At 42.3% G+C, this 18851-nt stretch overlaps 1 protein-coding gene across 32 annotated transcripts in view; it reads right to left on the bottom strand.

Annotated features, from left to right (window-relative positions):
* The window catches only part of KTN1 (kinectin 1), a 484843-nt gene that overhangs the window by 278268 nt on the left and 187724 nt on the right, over positions 1-18851 (bottom strand). For all 32 annotated transcript variants that reach the window (XM_085626790.1, XM_085626798.1, XM_085626810.1 and 29 more), the window contains exons 9-10: positions 18019-18151; positions 11240-11327 (exon numbers count right to left, since the gene is read on the bottom strand). In XM_085626790.1, the coding sequence (XP_085482916.1) occupies positions 11240-11327; positions 18019-18151 (221 nt within the window). The remainder of the gene's footprint in view (positions 1-11239; positions 11328-18018; positions 18152-18851) is intronic.

Genomic DNA, 18851 nt, shown 5'->3' with positions numbered 1-18851 from the left:
AGGCAACTTCAAGCTAACAGAACGGAATCCTATTTGATTACTTTCAATTCAATAAGTCCTTTGTGGTAACCGACTTACAACCGCTGATCAAACGACTTATCCTATTCTTCAAGAAGTCACCTTGTCGTCATGAAACACGTGTCAGCTGTCTTTTATTGGTCTCAATACACGTTGCTGATCTACCACCACCTGGTTTGTGTCTCTTATTAGAATTAATAGCAACCAAAATTGTTATGATTTAAATTATTCTGTTGGACTTCCTTTTGAGTGCTTTGGTACTACATTTTTTCTCATGTCTACATAGAGGTATTTTGTAACGATGTGTTTTAGGTACCAATGGTAGTAGGGCGCTATTGTACCAATATAGCACCAACCGTACACAGTTCGTGAGCTTTGCAAACATCTCTTATATTGTAAGAATTGAGATGTGCGGTCTCTCAAACCACTTCTACCTGTTCTAAATATTTATACTAAAATCCTATCAGAAACTGGAATATCTGACATAAAGAGAATGTCAATTCAAACTACACTATTTTGACTATATGTCTGTACTTTTTCTGATCTGAAATGGACACAGTGAAAGTAGACACTCGACCTAGACTGATGTTGCATCGGTCATCAGTCGAATAATCAGACACTTTTTTAGTTCTTAGTAAGATAAGGTCAGACGACATCTGCGTTAAATGGCAGAAATGAAGGATTCTGCATAAATGGAGAAAGATGACGATTTTCTTTATCTAAAATGGAGGCCTTAATGGCCTAAAATGGCGACTTCCATGGTCTAAAATGGCGATGGGGCCTACCTAAAATAAAGTCAGATGGGTCGGATCTTAGTGTCTTTGCGTCAAGCTGAGTAGGCTACTGAACACTTGCATAAGAGCTAGGGGCGTTCTGGACTACCTTCTGGTGCAATCAACCATGGAACAAGGGCCAGAAAATAAAAGTTGGCACCTCAATACGTGGCAGTCAATTGATGCAGAACTTATATTGTGGAGGAGGCATACAAATACTTTGAGCAAAACCAGTGTACAGTAGAGTAGCTCAAGATGCTTTGACATACCTTCAAGTCTACACTTACAGGGTAAACATTAGAGACATACCTTCTAGAACTAGAGTCACAAAAACTTTGAAAAACGAACCCGGTCATACTCCATTATATTCAGCCCAACAAGACAGGGCTCCAGACACTGATTGAGGCTATGGAGGAGTGGCTATCCACCCAGATCCGTATTTACCAATGGGGTAAATCAAGCCAACCAAATATTTTACTGGTTATGCTAAAACACAGAGACAGGAACACACTGTTCAGGTATCTAACGAGCAGGGATCAACGGCCGAGGGTAATCATGCCATAGCGCATATCTTGGCGTCCTACCATATAGGATAATGTAGGCAACTGACAACTCCCAAGCAAAAAATATACTGAGTTTTATGAAAGATCTCTGTGTGAGGTGCCTTTCAAGTTAAGAGCTTTAGAACCGTGAAGCAGACATTACTGCTGAAGAACTATCAACTCTTTTGGGTCAAAGGCAATCTGGCGAGTCTCCAGGCTAGAAAGGTTTCTGGATCTAATTCTTTAATCAAATCTCATCCAAGATACTCAACCCAATTAAAGATATGTTTGACGAGTTCGTAAGCAAAGGCAAACTACCACCCAACCAGAGGCTAGCTGAGTAAGCAGTGATAAATAAACTGTGAAGACACCCCAAGAGATGCTTTCCTAAAAGGAGAGGTTAAGATCTTGGCTTAAGCCCAAGCTAAACAGATGACAAAAGTAATCTGCTCTCTGGTCTGACAGGATCAGTGAGGCCACCAGGCAAATTATAATGTGCATACATAATGGCTTGGCACTTGTGGACAGATTGGAGGGGCCACGAAGAACAAGTTACTTATCTTCAGCAATGCTTTTTCTAGTAGAGGCTCTATCTAACCATAGATTGTTTACCTTGTTAATTTCCCCAGGTGCAAGATTGGATCCACAAGATGCTTCGTAGCAATCCCGTCACACACCAGTAAGTGCTGGCATGCATCTCCACATCAGGTCCATCACGCCCTGGATAAGATATAGGGTCACTATAGCTGTGCCACCCCAGCGAACTGACGTCAGTTTATTTCTTAGCTCTATCCACACCACTTGCCGTAGAGCTCAGCCCTTACAAATCAAAATATGCCAGTTTGCAGATCTTTAGATTGGAACCTTATTACTGGACTGTATGAATCTATTCCACAGAACGGGGAGGAGGGAGGGTCAGTGCAGAATTCACAGTTCGAGTCTCTGCCAGAAAAGGCATTACCAAAGGTAACTTGTTCTTCTGAAAGAGACTTTGAACCACAGATTTCTTACCTTCTGAATAGATACCAAATCAGTATCTTTCCTGGTGGTGGGTCTCTGGAATGGCTAAGCCCAGCAAATCTTGCTGGACAGATTAGGCAAAGTGCCCATCCCCAACAGATCTGTGTGTCCCGGCAATAGTACGTTGTGAATGTGTGGAGGAACACCCAGACTGGCAGACATCAGACTGACACATTGCCCACCAGCATAGTGGTAGCAAGCAATCTTTGCTCTGGTGCAATGAGTGAGTAAGCTTACTAGGCTGCTTCTTGGCTAGTCCATAGCAAATCTTTATGCAAAAGACAATCCAACAGGAGATGGTTCTCTCTTGTACTGCATTCCTCTTCTGGCCTCTGAAGAAGCCCACAAAAAGTTGATCTTCCAATCAATGCTCTCTAGTCTGACAGATCTAAAAACTGAGGGAACTCCTAGGATCAAAATGCTGTACTTTCTTGGAGGGATGAGATGGAGTGTAGAAAGACAGCAAGGTGATGGATTGCCCTACATGGAAGGGCATTACTACCTTTTGGCAAGAAAGCCGCTTTTGCCCGAAGCACCAGTTTGTCCGGGAAGAAAGATATGTATGGCTGCTGGGCAACAGGGCCTGGGGGTCATTCACTCACTTCAAGTAACTATAACTCGTGCTTTAAGATAACTATAACTCGCACCCTCGCCATGCACAGTTTTCTCAGCAATAATTTTACTGCAAATGTTAGTGATATTATCAATGATGTCATAAAAGAGGTCATGAATGATGTAATATCTGGGGTAATTAGCAGTGCATGGCAATTGTGTGAGTTATAGTTACCTTAGGGCAAGAGCTATAGTTACTTGAAATAACTAAATATAAAAGCTGAAATTCTATGGTTTTGTGTGCGTGAAAAATCTGACTAACTATCATGCCCCTGTAACCTTTAGTTTTTAGTGAAATTCTATTTTTTAAAAAAATTCTGTTTCCAAACAATAATGTCCCTGTTACCTTAGGTTTTTCAGTGAATTTCTAGGTTGTTTTTTTTTTTAACATTAATTAGGATGTCCATCGCAAAGCGGGGGGGGGAGGGGTTTTGGACGTAGGGTCTCGCCTAGCATTGTGCTGCCCACAGCCAAGCTTGCTGCTCCCCTCCACCATACATTGTCCAAGTCTATGATCCAGCTCCCTCATTACAGCCCTGTGTGGCCGCTGATCTGCCCTTCCCGTCTGCCCTAAACAGTTGGCTTGCTTCCCTACCCACCTCCTCCCTACCCTCTGTTTTCCAAGTCCATGCACCAGTCCCCATCCTCTTGCCCTGCATGGTCCGATGTGTTGCCATTACCCTCCATTTAGCTTGATGTCCCAGCCCACTCCTCTTGAACTCCATTGCTCAATTCTAAACCCCATCATTACCCTTCTGCTTAGCCTCTGTGCTTAGCTTGTTGCCCCTGCCCTCCCTCCCTCTGCCCTCAGATGTCTGTGTGCATACCCCTGCTTCCTCCTTTTTTTCCTACCATGTTGCATGGACCTGCCCCAGCCCAGCCTATCTGCACTGAGTGTTTTGTTGAACTGGGACTGTCCCTACCGCCTGCCTCGCAATGTCAGATGGCTGCCACCTCCATTATGCCTGTCCAAGTCCCATGCCCCTCTCCCCTTCCTACAGTCCTCCATGGTGCATTTTGCTGCCACTCTCTTCTGGCTTCCATCCTCTATTGTGCTGCAACTGCTTCTCCTGCCTGCCCTGCATGGTCTGTTTTGCAGCCCCTTCCCCTGACCTCTTGTCTGTGTCCTGCCCCTACAACTCCCTTCTGTCCAACATGGTCCTTTGAGTGGGCCCCTTCCCCTCTTGTCCACCCATAGCCATTGTGCTGCCATTAACAATTATCAATTCAAAAAACTTTATTTCGGACAAAATGTCCTAAAAAGTACATCACAGAGCAAACATTTTATATCTAAAATTCCATCATATTGTCAGTCATGGTTAATAATAATAAGAAGCAATTACACACAATTTCAGATTATAAATACATTAAATTTTGGGATATAGGATTTGGACAAAGATGACACAATTGAGTTTGGAAAGTGCATGGTGCAATAAATACATAAATTAGCTAAAAAAGAACCTCTGTATAAAAGGAAGCAAAAAGTTCCTATATATAAAACTATACATGAAGCAGCAAAGGGGTTAATGGATTTGCACATTTGCTACCGGGCAATCAGTTCATTATTACGAGATCTCAGATAAGCCCTTCTAGTGCACCACATTGAAAACAAAAAACCAGCCACCGAGTATACTATTGGAATGCCTGAGTCAGATTTCAGTATCCTAAATGCTTCAAGGCAGCGCCTACTGCCAAGAATCCTGCAAATCTGAGCCAACCAACGTCTCCTTGCCTTCTGATAGCCAGAACAACTAAAAAAGACATGGAGCTCTGTTTCCTCGGGCTGGTCACAAGCCGGGCACTGGGTCGTTTGTTGGTCTCTCCACTTAGATGTAAAGCAGCGGAGTGGGAGCACCCCATATCTAAATTGTAAATAGAGCTTCCTAGCCGCTGGTGGAGTAATGAGATCTATTGCCAATTCAAAGCAAGGAAAATCTTTTATTTCTAAAAAAACACTAGTACATTTCCCAATCCCAGAAGAGGTATTAAGTTGGGTTAGTCTGTAATCTTTGTAGCATGCCTTCATATGACCCTTAGATATTAACCCTCCAGCCTGCTATGCATTGTCTTCAGTGCTGCCACAGCCCCTTCCGCCTGCTCTGTGTGGTCAGCTTGCTGCCCCTACCTTCCCTCTGTTGTCAGTGTGTATGCCATTATATTCTCGGTGTCGCCCTCCATGGTGTACTGTGCTTCCAGTGCCCATTCTGCTTGCCCTCCATGAACATCTTGGTGCTTCTGACCCGCCCCACCCTCTGTTTTCCATGTGCAGGCCCCTATCGCCTTCCTCCTGCCTTGAAAAACTAGATTGCTAACATTGCATATTTATTATAAAAGCGTGGCACGCCTGTAGTGCTAGAGGCACTCTTGTGGTCTGACACCACGTGATGACCTTTGACTACCATTATTTTAATTGACTTTGGTGTGTTATTTTATCCTAGCCTGAATGTACAGCAGCCTGCATATGCCTTGTTTCTCTTAAAGGTTTCTTTCTTGTAATCTTGCAGTCTTACAGTGGGAGCTGACACAGTAGAACAGCTTGCCAAGAACAAAACGTGTGGGATATGCATTTAAGAGCATGAGAGAGAGAGGTGTGGAATGTACTTTTTGGTCTCAAAGTGCAGTGTTATGAGCAGTGGTGCACAAATGTGCACTGTGTTGTACATTGAGGGATGAAGTATGTGATGCTATAGGCAGAGGTGCACAAATGTGTACATTGGGAAGAATTATGAAGTTCTTACTATTGGCTTTGACATGGCCTCATGTCATCCTGAATTCAGACTCTGCCTTGCTTCAGGTTCTCTACACGCACAAACACGCTTGCAAGTTGTTTGGGTTAATCACATTCAAGGTTTGTTTTGTGAGAGATTGTTTAATGTACACTGGAAGGCTTCCGTGAGCTTCGTCACGATAAAGGCTGGAACGTGCAAGAATGTAGAGGAAATGTGGGAACTCCTTCCTGCCGTGAAATGTTTGCCTGGAAGCTAGCCAGTTCCAGTAAGTTTCCTTGGCACAGAGGGGAAGACTCTCGAACCTTCTAGTGTGTGTTTAGAGACTATAAAGCTGGGGGTTGTTGACAGCCATGGTTGGGAGCTCACTTACAGCGTAGCCGTACTGCTGTAAGACAAACTGAACCGGAGTCCCGGTCGAGAGTACAAGCCCAGCTGTGAATGGGCTCGCAGCTTGCGTTGGCAAGGGTGTCGAGTTAACGATCGTGTGAGGTGATTTGTTTCAGACTAGTGTCATTGTGATGCGTGGTTCCAGTGGCTGTGGTCATTTGAGGTGTTTTCTTTGTAATGTGTAAATGAGTGAGGTGACATACAAAGTAATCATTTGATATATCTTGTGTATAATATATCTTTCTTATCTCTTGACGTCCAGTATATTTGCTTGAGTTATATCTCATATTATTTGCTGCTTGTATTTCATATCCATCTATTTAACTGTAGCATTTACCAAGTGTGTTGTTATTGCTTGCATTTAAATATATATCAATATATACACATTTGCATTTGGCATCTGGGAAAGCCTTTCTGTTAGAGAGCATTGTTTGAGCCACCGTGTGGAAGTGGAATTTGTAGAATTCTGTATTATCTGAAAGGCGGAGCAAGACACACCCCTGACGTCATCTTGATGTAATAAAAAATGCAAATCCTAAAGTACTACCAGAATTTATAAAAATGAGAGGGTCTTATTCCCAAAGAAATTATGATTAATTCTTTAAACAATTAAATGAGGGCATGTTTTCTGAGTTATAAAATAGTATCAAAGCACTTCTAAATGATTTGCTATCTTGATTTTTTTTATCCAGTTGATCCACTTGATTAGATGTTACACTTAGGGGAGAGAATGTGGCGTTACGGCCAGAGCTGCAGACTTTGCAACTGGGGAACTAGGTTCGAGTTTTGGTGTCAGCTCAACATCCCTTGATTCTGAGCAAATCACTTAATCTCCCCATGCCTAAAACCAAAATGAATGTGTCCTTGTGTAATCTAACAGATGCTCATGTAAAGGACTCCAATAGGTTCGTGTCAAGTCTACGCTGCATAAAACTACAAAATAAATAAATAAAAAGGATTTGGTTTGCAAACTTGTCATTGGGCTATACTTGGGCTACATTTGGGGGGATACTTGTACTACATTTGGGCTCTTTTTTCTCAGGTGGCCATCTTTGGAGTCTTATTTTTTTATGACGCCCCATAATTTCCTCATTTACTGCAGTTTCCTCAGTAGGAAATGCTTTCAGTTTTCCACTTCGATTCCATCCAGATCACGTTCAGGTGTGCCACACTTTTGGCATAAATTCAGAATGTTTGCATTCTAGGTGCTTATTAGAACACTGTAGGACAGCTGCTGATCACCAGGGATTTAACTGGCAGTCTGCTGCTGGTGAAGAAAGTGCATGTTCTACTCTGCATGTCAGAATTTTTCAATGAAATAGAAGAGGAAGATATTTGAGAACTCACTAAAAATGTGTCCTCATTTTTCTTTCTACAGCACAAACCATAACTTCTATGACAAAATGAACCCCTTCATTTGGTTCCTTTCTAAATTAAATGTTTTAAGTTTTACCAGTTTTAAAAGACTGTCACTGTAGAATGACTGATACACTTCAAATTTGCTAAAGTCATCAATAAAGTTTGTTAAAAAAAAAAAGTTTTACCAGTTTGACTAAATCACGATGGCTTCATGTGTGCCACACTTTTATCGTAAGTAAGACTGTCAGCACTGTAGTTGTTCTTTAGAACACTCTGGGAGGCTGCAGTAGAACACAAGGGAACCAACTGACAGGCTGCTCTTGTTGGAAGTACGTGTTTTACTAAGAATATCAGACTTCATTTTCATGACTGCGAAAGATAGCATGAATTTACACAAAATATGCTCTCATTTTAGCACCTTTCATAAACTCTATGGGAAAAGCATGAGAAAACAGTTTTCTGAAAAACAGGATTCATGAAACCCAGCAGAAGGCTTTTTCACAGGGTAAATTCACCTTAGAACACACCACAATTCCTAAAATTAGTATGGTACCATCAACAAATGATTTATATTGTAACTAAAATCAGTTATCACCCTTTATACGTTTGCCTTTTTGCGACTCTCGAAACCGGCTATTCACTAGAATACATTTCAATGGGGACCATGCCTCAGAGTCCTGCAAGTGCTGCCACAGCATGTTGTCCATGGTGTGGCCAAATAATAAAGGGAGGTTCGATTTGAGACCCCCAAATAGGGCCTTTCGTGTCTGGGTGTGCTCACCCTGCCCACTTCCATTTCTTTTATTCATTCTTAGGTCACAGGGGCCAGGTCCCAGAGTCTTGTAATGGCTGCCAAAGCAGATTGTTCAGGTTGTCACCAACCAATCAGGATTGATTAGTCCGTAGCAAAAACTACTGAAAGGATTTACTCCAAATAACAAAAAGCATTTGCAATGCAATAGGACTCGCATTTGCGAGACCTTGAGCTACTGGCATTGTAAATGACAAACCTGTGTTGGTTTTGAAAACATAAATAAAAGGCATTGTCATGTACAATGCCAATAACTTAAAATCTTGCAAATGCGAGACCTATTACAAGGGTGAAGGCTAATCAGCCTTGATATTGGGCGATCATGCAATTTGGCAGCGACTTCGGCAACCTTCAAAGAAAATATTTGGGTCCATGGACTTATTTTTTTATAATTATTCTTATTTGAACAAATTAAGCTTGGGGAGCAGGTGGTAGTCAAGGGCATTAACCAGGGTATAGGTACCGCTCATGAGTTAGTCAACAAAAGGCCGCGTACAGCCCGTGGCACTCAAGCAATGAGCAGCACTTACACCAACACAGTTAATCGCTGAAGGCACAACTGTGAAAGCACTCGACACTTTATGCTTCCATAGACACAGCCCTGAATACGGCTGGCTCTCGGGCCCTACCACCAGACGTGGAGAACCAACTTCACTTGATATAATAAGACTTTCATGCCCAGAGGCATCAGTTTTAATTGAACTAATTCGTCTGCAGCCCAACTACTTTAAAGTCACAGCCCCAACAGGTGACTGACATTGCCCAGCCCAACAGACCTATTCATGTGCCCGACTCATGCTCATGAGCCTTAGTATTTTAAAAGTAAAGGCCTGGCACGGTACCCGTACCAAAGTCTAGGCATATTTCCGAGCCATGTAAGAGCAGTGCAAATATATCACTTTTAACTAATAATAATAAGTTCATCGTCTAAATGGACAGTTTGGGGAATCCCTTCCTCCGCAACCCCGCTCCCTTAAATATACTACCCAGAAATAATGCTTTACTTCTAGGATCTCCAACCTTAGGTTAACTTTGAAAAATAATTGCTTCTCTCCCTTGATAGTGTATTTCGCTTTCATGTCCTTCTTCCACCACTCCTGTGAAAATTGTGAGGTTTGGTGCTCCTTCCCACCAATCAATCAACCAGGATTTATAAAGCGCGGCTAATTACCCGATAGGGTATCCAGGCGCTAATCACCCGAGGGCTTTCAGTCACAGCTATTATTGTACCTTTCAGTTGTAAGTTAAGTTAATTGTGCGGATAAGCACGAGAAATCCATTTATAAAGCTTGATAAATAGCCAGAAAAGCACACCTGAGAGTGTATGAACGACATCTGAATGGAATTTTCCCAACTTCTTCTCTGATGCACCACTCTAAACGCCCACGCTCATGGGACTAGTAGGAGAAAACGTAAGAGAAAATTTCCTATCTGTAACCTTTTGCAAATACTGTGCAACTTACACAAGAGTAAGTTAATCTCACATAAAAGTGTCACCCTTAAATTAACTTTGTACATTGGACCCTGTGCCTTTTATTACAGAAACCACAGACCCTTGCAGCCTGACTGACAATGACAAAACAATGAGTGAATAGTGCCTAGTGATGAAAGCGCCTCTCTAGATACCACAGCGCAAAGAAGGCGACTTACAGCACTTTGCTCTTGACACCAGCTTTAAAGGGGAAAGTCCCAGAATACCCCTGTGTAAGTCCTAGAAAGATTGCTCCAAGAGATCTCTCCACTCGCATGGCCCCTAAAAAATGGCGCAACCCAGCAAACATTGTGTCTGTCATGCACACAGTGGGAGTGCATGCAAATACGGAACACTGGGGCAAGGGAGGAGACTAGGGGCTCCCGGAAACCATGAATGAGCGATTGGTGTGCCTGTCAGCCTGAGGCATGACTGACTGCGGCGGTGTCCGCGAGTCAGCTGACTGTGTTAACACTTTTCATTTTAGTGCTGCCGCTTGTTTATATATGCATCGCGCTTTCACCTTAAGTGAAAGCGCGATGCAAAAATAAACATCCGTGTCTGGAAGAGATGCCGTGCGTGAGCATGCACGAGCTAAACCTCCAGTCCGGGTGGGCGTGGCCCAAGGGAGACAGGACTGACACGAGCAGGACAAAACCAACCACTATAGATCTCGCCAAGGCGAGCAACGCATGCACTGCAACGCAGGCGAGACCTAAAGAGCATGATTTCTGGGCCAATAGCCACCTTTCTGTCAAATCTGGTGTAATTCCATCCAGCAGTTCAGGTTGTAGTCGTGTTCAAAATCCCTATGGGAATTAACATGGAAAACGCACTTTTTACGACTGCCGCCCCACCCTTCCCCTTTTCTCGAACCCCGCTTGATTGATCACCCCTAAACTTTCAATGCACAACTCGAATCACCGGCACACTTTTTTAGGAAAATGTGGTTAATAACATCGACAAAGATATAGTCGAGTCAAAAAACGCTTTTCGTATGGAAACAAGGTCCCAACTATAACTACCTACTGTCGACTACCAGTAGGATATATATATCTGCACAAGAGATCAGCGGTTTGGAGTGGTGTAGGATGGACAGTGATTGACTTCAAGTTTCCTCTCCCCCAGCCTCCCTCCAGCAGAAGACATTGCTTTTGCCCTCCAGTCTTCATTCTTTATATTATGAATATCAGACCTCACCATGAAATTAATGGAATGGTTTTGGCGAAAGGAATATTGTGAACACACATTTGGTTTTAGATGCACAAGAGTCCATGAACGATTCTAACCAAACTTTGTGGCAATAAAGCGAACAAGCCGGTTCATAATCAATTAGGTCTTGAACAAAAACTGGATGTGTTATTCGTTAACTGCACTTTATCAATTTTAAGAACAGTACTGGTTTGGAACAGTGGCAAGAATACAAAATAAACATTAAGTTTGAGTAATAAAAACTGATATCTTAACTAAAACAAATTTTCCTCTATGCCGTATGAAGACTCATTAATTTGTGTAACCTTGTTGTGCAGCTTCAAACTCAGCTGTTCTTTTCCTGAGGTAGGTTTCTATTTCCTCCCATCTGAGCTCCGCATCTTGCAGCTGGGCCTTAAAGAAGAGAGAAAGTACAACATTAATACTTAAGTATTTAGATCATGACATGTTTTGGTTGTAATGCCCTGGAAAAGTAAAACAAATCTCTTAATAAAACGCTTGGAATAGGTATATGAAAACAAACTAAGCACAGATACACTAGGGGTTACTCGGTTTAAGGTCGCTATTGAGAAACCAATGCAAAACTTCCAATTTAACTATGGATTCAAAATCGATGACACCAGTGCCTTTCAAGCGGCCTGATCACTCATTCCACTGAAAATTTTCTAGAAAGAGACAAAACAAAAACATTCATGTCTGTTAGTTTAACCATGGGCTTCCACTCAAGCGTTACAGATGTAACTCAATACTGCATTTTAGCTGCTAATTATGTGATAATGAGGAGTCTGGCTAGTAAATTCACATCACTTTAAATGAGTGATTGGGGCATATAATTTCCTGAGAGGTGTAATATCGATGATGGACGATCTGGACAAGCGCTGTGATTTGGGCGTTGTTCTGAAAAATTTGAAAAGACCTGTTGCTGCATCAACAAAAGAATAAAGTTGCCTTTATGGTAACTCAGCTACTCTTACTCTTTAAGCTTGCTGCAGTTATGAACTTTGTACATACCCTGACACCTGAATGTGAGATTGCCCACGGCATGAACTCAGGGCCAATTGTTTCAGTAGTGTGCATGAATGTGTTCTTTAGGGTGGCAAGCTTTCCTTCCCGAACAAGTCTGGTTTTGGAAAATGGAGCCAATCAGTAAGTGTTTTTTGAACAATGGGTGGGGGCATAGTATACTCCAAAGGCATAAGAAAAGGATATGGAGACAGCGGAGAACCATAACACAACTTTAGAAGTGACAGCAATGTTAGTGTCCTACCCACTGCATAAGCGTATCTGTTTCTATCGCAAAGTACCAAGACTTACCAATCCAAGATGGTGGAGGTCAAGTAGAGAAAAGGCAGTATTTAACCCAGCACAACTGAAAACATTTTGCCTGGCAACTGTGTATTTTGTTGGGTTTCTTCACTTCTTGTACCAGTACGCACCAGTCCTTCGCTTCGTATCCACCTTTGTTGTTTTGTTCGCACCTTTCAATGTATCTCTAATGATTTCCTACTTAACTCTGAACTACATCCTTCCAGTTTCCTAATGTTGCTCCACTTTCCTCCTCTCCTCAGAGTCCGCTACTGGAATGTTTACTCACGCTGTGGGTAAACCTTACCCTTAGTCTACAGTGATGAACACGAATAATTAATTTAACACATAACAAGAGCATTGCTTTTTCAACAGATGCGCACACTTAATAACATAGTGTCTCAACATTGAAGGTGGACAACTACAGAGCAAGGACAGCAGAGCTAGATCTGGGTGGCCGTTCTAGTGTTTCTCCTTTCCCTTATCCTTTTTCTCGGTTACCCTCAGTCTCATAAGTAGTGCTTATTCTACTGTGTATTTGTAGTCAAACTCATGGTGAGGCAGGGGGTCGGCATTGGCATCTATATGAAAGAATCCTGACAGAAGGTAAGTTTATTCTTTTGATATGTCTTAGTACTTTCCTAATCTGCTTTTACAGTGGAACAGCAAATGAAATCAGAAAGGGATAAGACAGCGTACTTCATGGCAAACAAATCCTGCAGAAAGCTCTAGCCAATTTCTACTTTGGGGCAGGAGAAAGCCTAGAGAGCACAGTTTTGCCAGAATGTGAGGAGGGTAGCTCACAAAGCCTGGAGAATGCTACTGATGCCACCGAAGCCATGGTGGAGTGTATCTAAAAACCAGATGGACGTTGGACTATGCAGAGTGAAACAACTGGTGATACGTGGCCTTAATCATATGACAATAATGGTAGTCTCAATAGCCCCTAGGCAGTCATCATTTTCTCCAAAAGTCTCAAGCACATGACTGCTTGTATGCAGGCCCTTAGTTTTATCAATGTAAAATCGCAAAACTCATCTGACTTCAAGATGTCTCCTCATCCAAGGAAGCATAAGGAAGTGAAAACAATGTCAGAAGAAAAATCTCAGCATTTAGAGGGTGTATGTCATGTAATGATAGAAAGGTAGGAAGAGTTCTTGGGACCATACTGTCCTGTGAAAGACTGTATGGTTTTGAGCTGCAAAGGGTCTGCAGCTTGCTAACAGCCAACAACAAATAAGTCATCTTTAAAAAAAAAAAAAAAGCCTTCCGTTAGAGGATGATAGTATCTCACAAGGTTCATACGTCAGCCGGAGCAGGACTTAGTTAAGGTCCCAAGAGAATGAACATCTAGTTGAATAAAACAGATACAACAGGCGAAACAGATGTCTTTTGACTGTCTTGTTGGCAGATGGGGAAGTCCTCCCCCATGTTCAGATAGACCTAATAACTGCAATCTAATATCTGGACAATTGTATGTATGCCTCACATCATGCAAACTGACGTAAGAAGTATACCGCAATGACTAAGTCTGGTGACATGCAGTGCTTAATTTGAGCCGGTGCTTTCCGGTGCTCGGCACAGGCACCTAATTCTCAACACCATACTTAGAACAGTCCACGACATGGTGGCGCTGCTCATCTAATTTAGAGATGATCAGAACAACGGTCGTTTAGGACTACAATATACATTAAAATTGCTAATACCTGCCTTCCTAGCCATTCGTTCAGCTTTGGGGACCTGGAATAATCTGAACTGTTGCCTTTACATGCGCGAGAGATGGTTAATATTTGTTTAGGCAGCGATGACAAGGGCGATGGGTGGTGCAAGCTGCAGTGGCCTCCTGGCCAGAGCCCTGGCACTAAATATTTTACAAATTAAGCACTGGTGACATATATATGTAACACAAATTGGAATTCCTGTCCATGCAAATTGTTATAATGAAGATGTATCCACAGTCAGATGTAATGTGCATATACATAACTTGAAAATGGATACAATTTATGTTAAAGGAAAAAACCCACCTGCAATGTAAATTTGGCAGATATCCACATCAGTCGTATCCAGGTAATGCAAGCAAGAGCTAGCATCATACAGTAAGCAGGCTTTTTACCTTCATTAACAGTAGCAGAATCTCAGGCATATGATTCTGTGAAGTGCTCTGGAAGAGAACATTACAGCAGCCACTTGGAAGTCCTTTGGAGTGCAAAGGCTAGCAGCGGAGGAATCATTTTATGAAGCTGAACTGTGCCTGAGATGAGCCCACCACTCACCCTCCCTTAATACAGAAGGTCCCTTCTCTGGGACAGTAAGATAAGGGCCTGCTTAAGTAGATGTAACGGATCCAAAAACATGGTTAGTGAAGTCAAACAGAAGCCATCAGGATGGCTAAACAACCTCTGTTGTTCCCGATCTTCAGAAGGCTGCTCAGAAGGACACTCAGAAGGACTCTCATTGTTCAAATGAGCAGTACAGGTATCTATGGTTGGATGACCTCAGGTCTTAAAGAAAAGGTGAGAACTTCCTTGGAACTGCTGTGTGTGGAGGGAGAGGGGCAACTTGTTCCAATGGTTCAATCTGGTGTTGTTAATACTTGTATTGTGGGATACCAGCAGACAAATGCTGCTCTGTACAGCCCAGTCTCAGAAATCCATTGCCGGTCAACACAGTTACAGGAAGTGGGTCCCACTAGGTAAAAGAGGGCCTTGTTTTATTCATTTGGATAACAACCACTTTTACTGCCCGAAACAGAAAAAATTGCAGTGACTGCTACCACGATCAACAATAGCATCTTCAAATTTATAATGAATGAATCTTATTTTTATCACAAGACATTGATGAAGAATTACCAGCACAGAGCCTGGCCCAGGGACCAGGAGTAATAACACTAAGCTGAGCATGGACTGGATGGATAGCAGCTGCTCCAAGTGTTCTACCAGTAGAAACAGAGCATGTGGAGCTTGGCATGGAGCACCACCCATATGAGGATATTAGTAGTTCCAGAAATCTGTTAAACCACAAGGCAAGCCTGAACTTGCTGGTCATGAAATGGTCTAATCTCTCTAGAAGAATGACAATTTCTAGGACTGGTACTATGAAATTAATAGTCTTCAATGCCGCCAAGGAAGACCTAATGCAGCTCACTGAGAGCCCAGGTTTGAGAGAATTCTGACAGGCAGCACTAGGCTGTACTTTGCATCCTCTCATGACACTGCTATAATGAAGCAGTCATCCATGTAGGGAAAGCAGTGGAGCAGAGCAGGCTCAAAAAAGACCATCAGCGAGGTCAGTAGGCTGATGAAAGCATCTGATCTGCAAGGCTTGAAGGCCAAATGGTAGACTCTTGTAGTAGCAGTTTTCCACTGTAAAACATAAGTAGTTACTGTGCCCGTGTCAGACGGGTACATGGAAATAAGCATTCTTTAGATCCACTGATCACAGCTGGCCACCTTGGACAACTACCAGGACCTCAGCCAAAGTAGGTATATTAATTTCTGCATGGTGTAGATCAGATTTAAATCACACAGAACCAAAACTGGACATAACCCTCTATTCACATTACAGAGAATAAGTAGCATTTTGATCCCCTTTCTGGTGACATGATCGACTCACCATCTTTTGCATACGTTCATGAATGCCAACTGTGGCAGAGGCAATATGTATGCATGGTTGCAGCTGTGGAAGCTTCGCCAGTGAGCAGACAGATTAATCAGTGGTTTTCTGGGTTCAGTGAAGGTATGAGAGTACAGTTCAATTGGGAGAGTGGACTTGTGCTTCCCTTGTAACGTTTCCTCTCCAACCACAGTATACTCATGGTAGAGGAGAAGCTTCAGAATGGTTTAGTGTTAAAGGACGACCCAATTTCAAAAGACTGGAAGGCCCTGGCAGGCTGAAACAGGTTTGGTGGTCTCTGTGGCATTGCTTAGATGGCACTCTAATTTTGTTGGAACTAGGCCACGCCTGTAATGCTGGTGGACCTCACCCATTGAGGGATTGGACAGCTTCTTCATAAAAGGGGATGCCAAATGCTTTTTCCTGTGCTTTTGGCTTAAGGATCTAAAATTTAGGTAAAAATAGTGGAAACGCAGACACATCATAGTTCATGATCTTGGTGGCAGTACTGATGAAGGTTCGAGAAATCTACCCAGGTTAAGCATGAACTTGTACTCTTTATGAGAACAGTATTAGAAAGAGGAGGTGCATCATTTACATTGATGGTAGCTGGCAATGATGGCTGGGAGATTTTCTTCCCATGTATTCTGAGAGAGTAGGCCTCTTTGTCCGTGTCGGAGAATAACGCACTGACCTTCAGTGAAGTAGCCCTCACAACAACAGACTGAGGAGAGAAACTACAGACGTGACTGTTGGGAGCACAGTACTTGAAGTTCAACTAATTTGAGAATGTGGACAGTGAGAACTGCTTGGTCCACATCTTCTGAGCATGCTTGAACCTGTAGCTCAATGTATATGGTGGGCTTTGGTAGAAGAACATTTATTTGCAATAAAAGCCCTCATTCTCCAGCTTGGGCTCTGGAGGCTCAATGCATTGTGGTTCCGAAGCCATGGCCATGAAAGCACAGTAGCATCTGTCTGGATGCATATCTGCATCAACTTTAGTGTCAGTCTAAGAATAGTGGTCTATATCCCACAGGAGGTAAGAGGAAGCATGGGAGATGAATTTATTGGAATATTACCCATCGAAAAAGTGCCACATGGAGTTCTTAGGAGCAGATCTGGGTCTAGAAACTGGATTGGGACCTGCTGCGGAGGCTGAGAAAAGGGAATAGATGCCTGAGGCTGGCCCTTCTGCACTGCACTAGAGTATGTGTGAGATGCACGAGAGTTAGCAAGAGCTATATCAGCATTGGAGGGTTAAGGATCAAGATGGACTCCCCTAGCTTTCAGCTTCACTCTCAATGCATTTATGGTGATGATTGAGGTGAGCTCTGTGGCAATGCTCCCAGATGGGTATGAGGGGGAGAAGAGACAGGTTTCATAACTCCTAATGATGCTGCTTCTGGTCAAAAGAATAAGAAAAGTTTGGCCAGTTCCTGAAAAGATGAACCACTGCATCAAGAGAGCTTCCCATGATACCTGCTATGGTGCATAAGGAAAAATGCCAAATTCCTGCTCCTCCGAAAACTAAACTGACACAGGTGGAAGAAGGGTCACAAAATGGTGGGTAAATGGTTCTCTGATATTGAGGCAATTTCTAAACAAGACTATTACAGCTCGGTGTCCGGAAGGCCTATCTCAGTAATCTGGGTTTCTCCGATACGTTTTCAGCCTTGATAAGAAGAGTAGAAGTGAAGGTTGACAAGAGTAGTGAAGAGGTGGAATCTAAGGTCAGTAAGATTCCCACTGTTCTGAATTCTGTATTGTGATTCAGGCAAAACAGAGTGCGCAGAGGAATAGGTGATTTTTGTTTTTAGCATTTTCTTAATATGGGGTGATTTTCTTCTGCTTAAAAAGTTGACAGGAATTTGAGAAGGCATTTTTTGACGACATTACCAGACTCATTTGAAAAATGTACTTGTTAATTATACAATTGGTACATTTGTGATAATGGTCTCAGTCTTTTTAATCTATTTACCCAAAATGTACTGAAGTTTTAAACATGTCCACTAAAACGTGATCTTGGGTTTCCTTAACCTTCTCGATTTAATAACCGTCATGTTTCATTTGTTTCAAATCTCCATAACTGAAATAAAATTGCCACATTTATTTTAATGTTTTATGAAGGAGTAATACACTGGAGTGTAAAAGAGTTGTAAGTCACCTTGTGCTGTGCAATGGTTTGCTCTGTGTTCTTCTTCTGCAGTTCCTCCTGTGCCAGTTTATTGTTTTTTTCTGTTAGCTCGTTCATTAGTCTAGCATAATCCTGACGAAGTTTGTTTAGTTCAGAAGACTGCCTAAAAACAAAACACACTTTTAAGAACAATATGCAGAAGCCAAGCAAACATGACCATCACACATAATTTTGATATACGTATGTGTGCTTCCTAGCAAGCAGGTAAACTTAATACACATATATAAACCCTTTTAGATTTTTTTTTTATTCCCACAAATAAAAGGTACTTCTGGTGTTCAATTTTTTTCACTTGAATACCTAGTTCAAATAGGACTAGAAAGACTGGAAAGAGATTAGAACTGGCCAACTAAGTAAAGTATTGCACTGAAGTGGTTTTTTCTTCTTTTTAGGTCAATGTCACATAATCAGGCAAAACATGGCCCTCTCGCAGTGCAAGATAGGTAATGGCTGATGTGGGCTGCTCCATTCTGTATGCAGTGATGGACAGCAGCAAAATGTGAATAACAGTTGAACAACCCAATGGATGAAGAGGGTTGACTCACATGATTACAGGAGGCTGGAGTGATAGCTAAATCTTTCTCTAGGCCATACTTATAAAAAGGAAGCTAAAAAGTGGACAGAAAGAAAACTAGGGAATCCTACATTCCTTTGAAAATTACCAAGAAATAAATAAGTATAAAAGATCAATGAGAAAGACACGTGAAATTCTCGGACAGAAAGATGTGTACTCAATCTGTTACATTCCCATAAATGCTGCATTTTGGGGCTAGAAGCATCATGTTACCATTCCTTTTGGGGTA

Source organism: Triturus cristatus, chromosome 9 (genome assembly GCF_964204655.1).
Source record: "Triturus cristatus chromosome 9, aTriCri1.1, whole genome shotgun sequence".
NCBI lineage: Eukaryota > Metazoa > Chordata > Amphibia > Caudata > Salamandridae > Triturus > Triturus cristatus.
Note: the sequence above shows the minus strand (reverse complement) of the source record. Positions and strands in the feature narration are given on the sequence as shown.